The sequence below is a fragment of the Rana temporaria genome, chromosome 13 (assembly GCF_905171775.1).
Source record: "Rana temporaria chromosome 13, aRanTem1.1, whole genome shotgun sequence".
NCBI classification, from domain to species: Eukaryota; Metazoa; Chordata; class Amphibia; order Anura; family Ranidae; genus Rana; species Rana temporaria.
This window is the reverse complement of record NC_053501.1, coordinates 44,986,360-45,000,060: the sequence shown is the minus strand read 5'-3', so window position 1 is coordinate 45,000,060 and position 13,701 is coordinate 44,986,360. Positions and strand designations below refer to the sequence as shown.

The window sequence follows — 13,701 nt, the reverse complement described above, 5'->3', positions numbered from 1 at the left end:
TTCTCCATCCACACTATACAACCCAGTGGACGAATCTCCTCCTGTTGGACCTATTGTACTCTGACAGCTGGCTCTAGTGGCTGTCAGAATGCCCAAACAGCGACAGCATCTCATTTTATGCACGCGTTCACTGTTTGACCTGTCCGACTCCATGATTTTTCAATTGAAGTGATAGTCAAATCCTTCCAGCGATTTATGGGTGTAGAAAGCATTTTATTAAGGGGTCATTTGAACCTGGCTTGTTATGGATCACAGCAGAGAGCTTTGTAACTGGAAACCATTGTTTTAGTAGTTTGGATAACATCCAGAGATAAGCAGTATCAGCCACTTGGATTGCACTGTATTTGGACAGAGATAGTAATAAAACCTGGGAGGTTAAGGATCACTGAAGACTGTCATTTAAAACCATTGTTCTATTGGTTTGCACTGTGGACATAGACAGTGTGACTGATAGCTGGGCACAAGTGTAATTAAAGCCTGTCATCTGGAAGGTCTTCACCCGGGACGTCATACAGGTAACACAGACTCAGCACCAGAGGTATTAGCGGAGAAAGATTATTTTAGGCCTCCTCTTCTAGTGATTTATCAATCCGTGTGCCTCTCCTCCTCTCAAGGAGATAGTCAGATCAAGATCTGGAATAGAAGATAGTGCCACATGAAAGAGGCAAAAAAGCATGTATGTAGCTTTTTTACAACCACCTAATCTGCCTGGCACCATACAGATAAGGGCCCAGATTCACAAAGGATATACGACGGCGTATCTCCTGATACGCCGTCGTAAGTCCGAATGTGAGGCGTCGCATCTATGCGCCTGATTCATAGAATCAGATACACCTCACTGTTGCCAAGATACGACTGACGTAAGTCACTTACGCCGTCGTATCTTGGGTGCATATTTACGCTGGCCGCAAGGGGCGCTTCCGTCGATTTACGCATAGAATATGCAAATGAGGTAGATACGCCGATTCACGAACGTACTTGCGCCCGCTATGCCGTTTACGTTAGGCTTACGTCCGGCGTAAAGTTACCCCTGCTATATGATGTATAGGATGTCGGAACAGCCGTCGAATTTTACGTCGTTTACGTAAGTCGTACGTGAATAGGGCTGTGCGTAACTTGCGTTCACGTCGTAGGCAGTGTTCGACGTATCTTAGGCATTCTATCCGACGCATGCGCACTGGGATACGTCCACAGACGGCGCATGCGCCGTTCGTTCGGCCCCTCATTTGCATGGGGTCACGGATCATTTTAATACAACACGCCCACCTCTTCCAAATTTGAATTACGCGGGCTTGCGCCAGCCAATTTACGCTACGCCGCCTCAACTTACGGAGCAAGTGCTTTGTGAATACTGCACTTGCCTGTCTAAGTTGCGGTGGCATAGTGTAAATAGAATACGCTACGCCCGCACAAAGATACGTGCAGATACATGAATCTGGCCCAAGATTGTTACCCAATCCAGTAAATCTCATGCCTATGTGTGCTCACTGCTCATTGCTCAGAAACACTGACATCATATGAAAATTCACATTACACTGTGTGTAATGTAGGTAATTCCAGGCTTCCCTATCACTGCAAGGGAACAACTGACTATGAGTTGGAATGTCCATCTCAGCTAACAGACTTCTTTTTGAGGTCCACCAGCTTGGGGGGGTATTTGGTGAGGCAACCCAAGGGCATCATGATCACTAGTCAATTCTTATATAATCAGCAGAACTGAACAACAATCATCTTATCAGGGAAAAAATATCAATGTGTCAGCAGTGGCGGGGCCACTCGCCCTGTGCGTAGTGGTATGGTAACTTTCGCCATGCACGCACTTAACCACTTAAGCCCCGGACCAATATGCAGCCTAAAGACCCAAGGTGTTTTTACAGTTCGGGACTGCGTCGCTTTAACAGACAATTGCGCGGTCGTGCGACGTGGCTCCCAAACAAAATTGGCGTCCTTTTTTCCCCACAAATAGAGCTTTCTTTTGGTGGTATTTGATCACATCTGCGGTTTTTAGTTTTTGCGCTATAAACAAAAATAGAGCGACAATTTTGAAAAAAAAGCAATATTTTTTACTTTTTGCTGTAATAAATATCCCCCAAAAACATATATAAAAACATTTTTTTTCCTCAGTTTAGGCCGATACGTATTCTTCTACCTATTTTTAGTAAAAAAAATCGCAATAAGCGTTTATCGATTGGTTTGCGCAAAATTTATAGTGTTTACAAAATAGGGGATAGTTTTATTGCATTTTTATTAATTTTTTTTTTTTTACTACTAATGGCGGCGATCAGCAATTTTTTTCGTGACTGCGACATTATGGCAGACACTTCGGACAATTTTGACACATTTTTGGGACCATTGTCATTTTCACAGCAAAAAATGCATTTAAATTGCATTCTTTATTGTGAAAATGACAGTTGCAGTTTGGGAGTTAACCACAGGTGGCGCTGTAGGAGTTAGGGTGCACCTAGTATGTGTTTACAACTGTTTGGGGGTGTGGCTGTAGGAATGACGTCATCGATCGTGTCTTCCCTATAAAGGGAATGACGCGATCGATGCGCCGCCATAGTGAAGGACGGGGAAGCCGTGTTTACACACGGCTCTCCCCGTTCTTCAGCTCCGGGGAGCGATCGCGACGGAGCGGCTATAAACAAATAGCCGCGCCGTGGTCCCGGATCGCTCCCCGAGCGGACCCGACCTCCGCATGTAGCGGGGGGGGTCCCGATCGGACCCCCCACCCGCTAATAGGCGAGGACGTACGTGTACGCCCATGTGCCTGTACGTGCCATATTGTGGACGTATATGTACATGCGGGGGTCGGGAACTGGTTAAAGAAGTTGTAAAGTTTTTTTTTTTTTTTTTCCTAATAAATAGGTTCCTTTAAGCTAGTGTATTGTTGGTTCACTTACCTTTTTCTTTGATTTCCCTTCTAAATGTTTTTTTTTTTTTTTGTCTGAATTTCTCACTTCCTGTTTCTCCTCAGTAAGCTTGCCCCCATCATCCATCAGGGTTAGTCAGCCAGAACAGCTTACTCTGTCAGAGTGACCATCGGTTTTTGGTCACCTCCCTGACTAAGACCCTTCTCCCCTGATCACTCAGTTTGGCCAGGCGGCCTGCTCTAGGAAGAGTCCTGGTGCTTTCAAACTTCTTCCATTTACAGATAATGAAGGTCGCTGTGCTCATTGGGACCCTCAATGCTGCAGAATTTTTTCTGTACCCTTCCTCAGATCTCTGCCTCAATACAATCTGGTCTCGAAGGTGTACAGACATCTCCTTAGACTTCATGGCTTGGTTTGTGCTCTGACATGCACTGTTAACCGTGGGACCTTATACAGACAAGTGTGTGCCTTTCTATTATCATGTCCAATCAACTGAATTTACCACAGGTGGACTCCAATCAAATTGTAGAAACATCTCAAGGATGATCAGTGGAAACGGGATGCACCTGAGCTCAATTTTGAGTGCCATGGTAAAGGGAATACTTATGTACATGTGATTTCAAACAACTTTCTTTCACGTTGTCAAACTTGTCATTATGGGGTATTGCTTTTAGAATTTTGAGGAAAATAATTAATTTAATACATTTTGGAATAAGGCTGTAACAAAGCAAAAATGTGGAAAAAGTAAAGCGCTGTGAATACAAGGATTTTTAACAAACTTTGTTGCAGATTCCTACCTTTTGTTATTCTGAAGAAATAGTCTGTGTTCATGTGAAAAGTGATAGTAATGTAAGTGGTTTCATAATTATAAATCAGCTGCTGCACCTGCAGGGCTCGAATGAGGAAAATTGCAGGGTCTGCATCCCTTTAGATGTGATTTCCTATTCGGAGTATCTCACAAAAAATAAAGGGCCAGATTCATAAAGAAGATACAACGGCGTATCTCTGAATCCGGCCGGTCGTATCTATGCGCCTGATTCATAGAATCAGGTTATGCATAAATCTCCCTAAGATCCGACAGGTGTAAGTGACTTACACCGTCGGATCTTAGGCTGCAATTCTAGGCCGGCCGCTAGGTGGCGATTCCATTGCGATCGGCGTAGAATATGCAAATGAGTCGTTACGCCGATTCACGAACGTACGCTTGCCCGTCGCAGTAAATTTACGCCGTTTGCGTACGAGATATGCGGCGTAAAGATAAACATGCCCCCTAGGTGGCTTAGCCAATGTTAAGTATGGCCGTCGTTCCCGCGTCGAAATTTGAAAATTTACGTCGTTTGCGTAAGTCATCCGTGAATGGCGCTGGACGCCATTTACGTTAACGTCAAAACCAATGACGTCCTTGCGACGTCATTTAGCGCAATTCACGTCGGGAAATTTTAGGGACGGCGCATGCGCAGTACGTTCGGCGCGGGAACACGCCTAATTTAAATGATCCACGCCCCATTTGAATTAGGCGGGCTTACGCGGGCGGATTTACGCTACGCCGCCGCAACTTTACAGGCAAGTGCTTTGTGAATCAAGCACTTGCCCGTAAAACTTGTGGCGGTGTAACGTAAATGTTATACGTTACGCCGCCGCAATTCTACCTGAATCTGGCCCAAAAATTTTGTTGCAGACGATGCCGGAAATCTGACTTGTATCTTAGTGCAGACTTCTGGGGAAATCAGTGAGCCAATCACAAAAGCAGGAAATAATGTTTCTGTGTATAGAACACCTCTAGGTAGCCATATTGCATTGCATTTTACAGACAATTCCAGAGCTGCAGATTGGAAAGGAAAGGCAATTTTTAATAACATTCAATTACAATATGACGCGAGTAGCAATTGTATATGCTATATTTATTTTTGCTATTTTTTTTCTCCCACGAATGTTAAGATTTGAGCATATTGCTATAGAAAGCTGGAGAGCGCAGAGCATGTAGCACTGAGTAGCAGGTGAGTGAAGAGGCATTCCTAATCCTCACCAATTTGTTATGGAGGGATCCTAGCTGGACATAATGGCTGGTGAAAGTAAACACTCATCACTCACTGGAACGAGGACATGTGTGGGCCAGCCAGCTAAAGACTGATAGCAGTTCTTCACACACTGGGACCTGAGCGTCCCCTGCACACGCTCTCTGTAAGGGGCTCTTTGTCTGTCAGGGAAGGGCTGTCATGGATAAGTGATTTCTTAAGAGAGACCACATTCCTACAGGAGAGATAAGGATTGTCAACCAATTACACCTGTCTTCAGCACTGTCTGCTAATCGCTTCAGGGGTCTCTGTGAGTTGATCTTGCAGTGAGGTCAACCTGTACCATAATTGAAAGGATCATACTGGGCTGAAATATGTAGGCTAGGCTGCCATCACTCACCTGCTTCTAAAAAATTCTAGTGGCCCGACTGTAACGCTGATCCAATAACTTCAACTATCTCTTATGCCCCGTACACACGATCGGAATTTCCGATGGAAAAAGTCAGACAGACTTTTTCCATCGTGTATGTGCCCCATCCGATTATTTCCATCTCTTTTTACGTCACAATTCCAAATGTGATTTTGGTCGAACAAAGGTCCGACCGTGTGTACGGCTTAAGGCCCCATTCACACCTCCGCGACAAAACGCCCGACGCCGGACGCTCGTGCCGCTGGAAGGGAGAAGTCCCATTGCTGTCTATGAGATGGTTCACATCTCATAGACGCCGTACGCCTGCCGCCTGAAAAAAAGTCCCGGACCCTTTTTTTCAGGCGGCATTGGCGTTTGGCCATACAAAGCAATGGGAAGGCTTTGTTAAAAAAAAAAAAAAAGTTACACACTTGCGGCAATCTTGTTGTGGAGGTGTGAATGCAGCCTAAGTTACCAACCTGGAACGAGTATACAGTAAGTGAAAAGTGTGAATTCCAGACTCCTGATCTGCATACATGTTCTGGTGTGATATTGGTAACCCAGCAAGTATGAATTGCTATGACAGTCAGGCAATTTGTATTTTCAAATGGTCCACAATGGTTGTCCGAATACTGTATAAACCCTCAGTAAAGGCTTCCCTTAACAATCAATAATATACCCAACAAATCAACAACCATTTAAAGCACTGGGTGAACAAGAAAAAAAAAATCAGCCCTGCACAGTGGAAACCATATTTCTGACCATTAAATCCTCCTCCGCCCTAAAGGTGTTACTAAACCCAGGACCTGCATTCTCTATATCTGGTCACCCACAGTACACAGAACAAAGAAATTCAATTATTTTAGTAAATATAAACTGCTAAATACCTTTTCTCATGAGCAGTATATAGCAGTCTTGTGGTTTCTATCAGTGCCTGGTTAAAGCTTGTAGCAGGAGTTTTCATACTTGCACAGGCTGTCCTATCAGGATGCAGGACCCCTGACCCTCTGCCTGGACAGTGCTGATTGGCCCTGTGCTGATCACATGCACCCTCCCAAGAAAAAGAAAAAAAACTTTCTAGCAATACACACCAAACTGAGCATGTGCAGCCTGACTCCAAAGGCTCTGTCTTATATACATGTTTTAGAGTCAGTGGAAGAAGAGGAGGATCTGTGCATACAAGATCAAACAGACTTTTTTTACACAATGTAGAGAATTAACCCATTAGGTTCCACAGTATAATAAGCATGCTTTGCTGCATATAAACAGACTGATTTTACTGTCGTGTGTTTAGTGACACTTTAACCACTTCCATATCGGGCCTATTTTGACACTTCTCTCCTACATGCAAAAATCATAATTTTTTTGCTAAAAAATTACTCAGAACCCCCAAACACTATATATGTTTTTAAGAAGACACCCTAGGGAATAAAATGGCGGTCATTGCAACTTTTTATCTCGCACGGTATTTGCGCAATAATTTTTCAAACGCCTTTTTTTTGGGGGAAAAAACGGCTTCATGAATTAAAAAATAACAAAACAGTAAAGTTGGTTTGAGGATTCAAACTAAAGATACGACGCGGGTAAATTGAAAGTACGCCGGCGTATCAGTAGATACACCGGCGTACTCGCTATGAGGATCTGGCCCAGTGTTTTTATGGTGTATACGTGGTGTTGGGGAATAGAAGGGAGTGGTCTCACACTTAACGGGTCATTCCTCTGCCCTTCGCCTGCCTGAACCAATACAGCTCAATCCAAACCAGAGTTTGTTGGTTTAATATATGTGCTTGTTTTACATTTCCTCAAATTATTATTCTTTGACTGTTTCTGCTGGCAGGGTTATTTGTCGCAGAAAATCTTTAGTTGCTGTCTGTTGTAAGTTACTGAGTTGTATTGCTAAGAAATCTTCCAGTAAAATGAGATTCACCTGCTTTACGCGTTTAAGTGTGTTTCTAAGTGCTTATTGTTATAACAAGTTTGTTGGAACCCAAAGTGTTTAGATGTGTCGGAGGACTTGCAATGGGGGTAGTACTACACTCCCCAAAACAGGAAGCAAGTACCGTATTTATCGGTGTATAACACGCACAGGCGTATAACACGCACCCTAACTTTAAGAGGGAAGTTTCAGGAAAAAAAATGTTCCAAAGCCCCCTGCGTATAACACGCAGGCACAGTTTACCCTCTATTTTCAGGGTAAAAAAGTGAGTGTTATACACCAATAAATACAGTAACTCATTCAACATGCCAGCATCCACGCACGCAAAAAAAAAAAAAAATCAGTTTAAGAAACTTTTAAAACAAAAAATAATATCATCTACAGCAATTTTAATTGATGATCCATAGGTTTTCCAATAGAAAACAGGAGTATGGTCAGCTATGCGATTCAACCACCCTCTAGCAGATACAGTAGTCAATATCACCAAGGTGCAAAATTCATGCAATATGCCACAGCATAGGAATAGCTCAGGAAAGTTCTTCAAAATGTTATACAAAAGTTGTACAACACCAGTCGGGGCCCTCAAGAAAGATGTCAGAAAGTATTTACAACATACAGTATACTAGAACTGCTGGGGGGGGGGGGGGTACAAAAAGTGCATCTATCCTTTACAGGAGATTACAGTGGATTTGTACATTTTTTTGTTTTTTAATTATTTATTATAGTCAGGTCTAAAAAAATATATATTTAATTAAATATTTATAGTGATATTAAACTGTACATTATTTATTAGCAGTTGGTAGAGCATTAGCCTCCTTTTCACATATTTATAGGACCCCTATTAGCCTCAGTGTTGTAAAAAGCTGGTTGTTTACAGACATCAGTATTTGAAGCTAAAATGATCCCACAGAAGTGGATGACTCATCAGAGTGACTCCTCGCTCACCCTCCATCATTAGTCTAAAGTTTTAGTCCAATTCAGGAGTCTCTTTAGTTAACCTACAGTGCTACATGAATCCTTTGCCATAAATTACATGTTGATTTGTGAAACAAAAGTTGTGTAAACATAATGAAAAATAAAAACTTTACAACATAGACAAATACATATCAACTCAAAATTGTTACTTTATTTTTGGTTAATTGTTAAAGACATTACCGCATTCTGTCTTTGGAATCATCTGGGAAGAAGTTGTTTTTTTCTCGTAAGACCTCAACATCAGACCAATGGCCTCTTCTGTTTACCGTGTGCTGTACTCGTGATGCCAGCTGCAGGGTGCTTGGTAAGACATGGCTGGGGGATACTGTGCAGAGATGATGGATTGTTTGATGAGAAGCAGATCTGGAGAAGAGAAATACATTTATTTTTTTAATTATAAAATGTAAGAGAACATTATTATTTTCTTAAATCCAAATACACAAAAACATGACATTATTGATCACTATTGATCAGGGCAAGTGTCAATTTTTTAGCTAAGCAACCAAATATGCTTCTTTAGAAGGCATTTTCCTACATTCAGTTTGCTGGATTAACAAGGTCTTTACATGCAAAATGGGTTAGGACCACTACCACTGCAACTGTATTAAAGGGAATGTATAGTAGTTTTAAATTATTGTATACAGTATATTTATTTATTATGGGCAGGGCTAAAATAAACAATTTAAAAATATTTTTCTTAGATTTCTAGAAATGTGTATGTCAGTCAGGTAAATATCAAATATTGTGTATTAATGTATTGTATTTTTAAATGCAAGCAGATGGAGCTCTAGGCTTCTTTTTTCTCCTTACCTCCTGTTGTGAAAAGCATATTTTTAACAGAGCTCAATAGTTCAAGCTGAAATTTATACACATAAGTAGAATGCAACGGCAATCAATCTTGCATTGTTGCACATGCTCCAATCACTACAGGATGCTACAACTGTACATGCTACTTATCTAGTTCACTTCATAAAGAACTATTTGTTCCATATGTATAATGACTAATTGTCAGTTCTAGAGATTAATTTGCAAGCAAATTTAGCAGCTACTAAAAATCTCCTGTATCGCATAATAAGGTGACTGACAGCAACTGGCTAAAAAGGAACTAAACTCTGCAAGTTCTGACCCAAAAAAACGTCAGACGGAGGACAAAGGACCGCTGATCTTTCCCCATTACCGACATAGATGATTTGTTCCACACAATACCTCTTTGTGGAAGTGGCCATTTTAGTAGATGGAGCGTTTTGCTTCTAATGTCAGAGCCTCCAGTAAGACCCCTTTAACACTGAGGCATTTTTCAGGCACTTTTGGGCTAAAAATAGCGCCTGTAAAGCGCCTGAAAAACGCCTCCCCTGCAGTCTCAGTGCGAAAGCCCTCGGGCTTTCACACTAAGGCGATGTGCTGGCAGGACGTTAAAAAAAACTCCTGCTAGCAGCATCTTTGGAGCAGCAGTGGTAAAAATAGTGGCGCTTTACCGCCGACGCCCCCACCGCCCCAGTGTGAAAGGGGCCTTATGGGAATAGTGAGTGGCAGAGTAGGGACATCAACAAAACTCAATCCCGATCGCAATCAGAAGCAGCAGTACCCTAGATCTTACACTGTAGCTATATAGCCATGAGGCTTTAGGCACAGGAATACTCAGACACTGAAACATACCAAGACATGCAGTGCCATTTTTCAGGAGAAATTTAAATGCATTAAATGCAAAAAAACTTAAAACACATTTTTCAGGGTATTGCTTAACCACTTGCATGTACGTGTACGTCATTTGACTTCAGGTGGTTATACTGGGATGATGCCTACAGCTCCAGGCATCATCCCAGACTTTTTTTTTTCAGGAGGTGAGTGGCTTTTACAGGCGACGGGAAGGGTCGCCCCACCCCCTTCAGGCTCTACCGTCCCACTGGTAAGCCTAGAAGGATTTGGCGGTTCCACCAGCTTACCATAGAGCTTGTCAAGCACCCCAATGAGCTCTATGGTATAGGAAACCAGAAGCAACAAGTATTTTTTACATTCCCTTTGATTCTATAAAAGTGATAAAAACAAATTAAAGAAACAGTGTAAAAACAAAATAATTTAATAAAATAATAAAATACATTTTTAAAACGCCCCCATCCTCCCGTGCTCATGCACAAAGGTTAACGCACACATTGGTTATGAATACATATATAAACGGCAATCACACCACACATGTGAAGTATTGCCATGAACATCAGGCAGAGAGCAATATCTCTAGCACCAGACCTCCTCTAATGCCCCGTACACACGATCGGAATTTCCGATGGAAAAAGTCAGATGGACTTTTTTCATCTGATTTTCCAATCGTGTGTAGCCCTATCTGAGTTTTTTCATCGGAAATCCTGATGAATTAAAAAAGGATTTTTGTACTCACCGTAAAATCCATTTCTCTGAGTTCATAGACGGACACAGCCTTCATTGACCTTAGGGTTATGCTTCTTCCTACCAGGAGATTTAGGCAGAATTCTACAGCACTTAAGGTGTTAAAAACTTTCCTTAATGCCGCTCCTCCCAGGGGGCGTGGCTCCCCCAGGCATAACCCACACCCTGCTTTAGCAGCCTCAGTTCGTAACAAGCAGTACAAACAAAGGAGGGGTGGGTGCTGTGTCCGTCTATGAACTCAGAGAAATGGATTTTACGGTGAGTACAAAAATCCTTTTTTCTCTTTCGTTCATAGACGGACACAGCCTTCATTGACCTTAGGGACGTCCCCAAGCAGTGTCAAAAAAATTCGAGGGGTGGGAAAAATAACACAGCAAAAACAGGTTACACCCCAAACCAAAACCGGAGTTACTCAACGGAGGAACTCCAACCTTAAACTGCCGCCTGTAACACCCTGCGGCCAATGGAGGCATCCGAAGATGCACTCACATCCACCATATAAAACTTTGAAAAAGCGTGGACCGACGACCAGGTCGCAGCCTTACACACCAGTAACACAGAGGCTTGGTGTCGGAAAGCCCAAGAGGCCCCGATCGCCCTGGTCGAATGCGCCATGACCCGAAAGGGGGGCGCCCGCCCTTCAGGGCATAGGCCTGAAGCACAATCCGTCGGATCCACCTGGAAATGGTGGCCGACGAAACTGCCAGGCCCTTACTGGGACCGGACACAGACACGAACAGCGAGTCCGACATCCGGAACGGAGCTGTCGCCGACAAGTAAACTCGAAGGGCCCGAACCACATCCAAAGAATGTAAAGTGGCCTCCTTCGGGTTCTTCGGCTGAGGACACAAGGATGGAAGAACAATGTCCACATCCAAGTGAAAAGCCGAAACGACCTTAGGGAGAAAAACGGCTGCGGCCGCAGCACCACCTCATCCTTACGGATGACCAAGCAGGGAGCCTTGCAAGACAAGGCCGCCAGAACAGACAGACACCCGTCTGATCGAGGTAATTGCTACCAGAAATAAAATCACCTTTTGTGACAATAAAACAAAAAACCTCCCGAATGTCCTCAAAGGGAGCATCCCGAAGCACTGAAAGGACTAAATTCAAGTCCCATGGGGGTAATGGAGGGCGCACCGGAGGGGCCACCTGCCAGACCCCCTGACCCAACGCACGCACCCAGGAGTGCTATGCCAAGGGTCGCTGCAAGTAAAAAACAGCCAGAGCAGAAATCTGGCTCCTAACCGTACGTAAGGCGAGAGCCTGAACCACTCCCTGCTGCAAAGACAGCAGAATCCTGTACACAACGCATGTACGAGAGTGCCAGTTCATCTCCCCACACACAGAGAAGTAGGCCTTCCATGTATGAGGAAAAAACCTACAGGAGGTAGACCTCCGTGCAGGCAGCACGGTAGAGACCACCGAGCCCAATAGGCCTCGGTCCTTAAGCCCCTGGCTCTCAACAGCCACGCCGCTAAGGCCGGTGGCTGTGAAACAGGGTGGAAGATTGGACCCTGTAACAGAAAATCAATTCCCAGGGGAAGACGCTAGGGGGCGTCTGCCAGCAGACGCACCTGGTCCGCGTACCAGAAGCGACGCGGCCAATCTGGGGCAATCAGGACCGATAGAATCCCTACAGCTTCTACTCTGCGCAGCAGGCGAGGAAGAAGCTTCCGAGGAGGGAAGGTGTAAAGTAGGCGACAGCGACCCCAAGGAGCCACCAACGCGCCTGACGCGTCCGCCCACGGGTCCTTAAACCTGGCCACGAACCGTGGCACCTACCGATAGAGACGGGACGCTAGAAGGTCCACGTCCGGAGTGCCCCACTTTCGGCACAGACCCCGAAACACCTGCGGGTGGAGAGACCACTCTCCTTGGCCCAGTGCAGTGCGACTTAGGTAGTCGGCTAGCCAATTCCGTATTCCCGGAATGTACCCGGCCGATAGAGCCGGAACGGACCCTTCGGCCCACCGAAAGGATGCGCGCGACCCCCGTCGCTGCAACAGAACTCCGTGTGCCTCCCTGATGATCAACCTACGCCACGGACGTGGTGTTATCGGACAGGATCCTGACCGGTCAGCCCTGTAGATCCAGGGACCACCTGGTAAGGCAAAGCTTGATTGCTCGGAGCTCCAGAACGTTGATCAGTAGGCAGGACTCCACCTGAGTCCAGTGCCCCTGGGCTGACTGGGTGCCCCAAGCGCCCCTCCCCAACCGGAGAGGCTGGCATCCGTCGTGACCACTGTCCAGTGGCCTGCAGAAAAATGACTTTCCGGCCCGAAGAACCGGAAACGCCAGCCACCATACCAGGGGAGACATGATCAGATGACTCAACTGAATCTGGTAATCCAGAGATGACGGAAGCTAGTCCCATCGTGACAGCAGTTCCCTCCGTAGTACCCTGGCGTGGAATTGGGCATACGGAACCGCCTCGAAAGAGGCTACCAACTGACCCAGAACCTTCCTGCAGAATCGCAGAGATGACCGCTTCTGGGTCGGCAACTGCTGCACAGCAGATAGCAGAGTCTGAAGTTTTTCCGCTAGGAGAAAAACACTCCCGCCCCGGAGGAATCCAGGACCAGTCTCAGGTATCCCTGAGGAGGAATCAACCCTGATTTCAGGACAATCCAGAAACCAGCCGAACACTCGGAGAGCCTGACACGTGATAGACACGGCTCCACCAATGCAGAGCTCGAAGAAGCTCGTAGGAGAATGTCGTCCAGACATCCCATGATAACAAACCCCCGCTGTCACAGCCGGGCCAGTATCGGTACGAGCACCTTGGCGAAAACCCGCCGAATGGGAAGGACACCATTGAAAATGGTCCCCCCCGACCGCAAAGCACAGAATCTCTGGTGGTTTGAGGATATGCAGGTACACGTTCATGACATCCAAGGATGCCAGAAAAACCTGACAAAACAAAACGAGGGACTTGAGGCCCAGGATCGACCGGGCCCCATCCTCCATGGGGACACAAACAGAATGGAGTAAAACCCTGAGACCGTTCCAACGAGGGAACTGGCACAATCACTCCCCTGACCAGAAGATCCTGGACAGCCCCTGACGGAGTCAACCGGCGAACCGGAGGAG

General features: G+C 45.2%; 1 protein-coding gene across 2 annotated transcripts in view; it reads right to left on the bottom strand.

Moving 5' to 3' along the window:
• The window catches only part of TTC6 (tetratricopeptide repeat domain 6), a 174,676-nt gene that overhangs the window by 118,810 nt on the left and 42,165 nt on the right, over window positions 1–13,701 (bottom strand). For both annotated transcript variants that reach the window (XM_040333738.1, XM_040333739.1), the window contains exon 6: window positions 8,389–8,571. In XM_040333738.1, coding sequence (XP_040189672.1) covers window positions 8,389–8,571 — 183 coding nt within the window. The remainder of the gene's footprint in view (window positions 1–8,388; window positions 8,572–13,701) is intronic.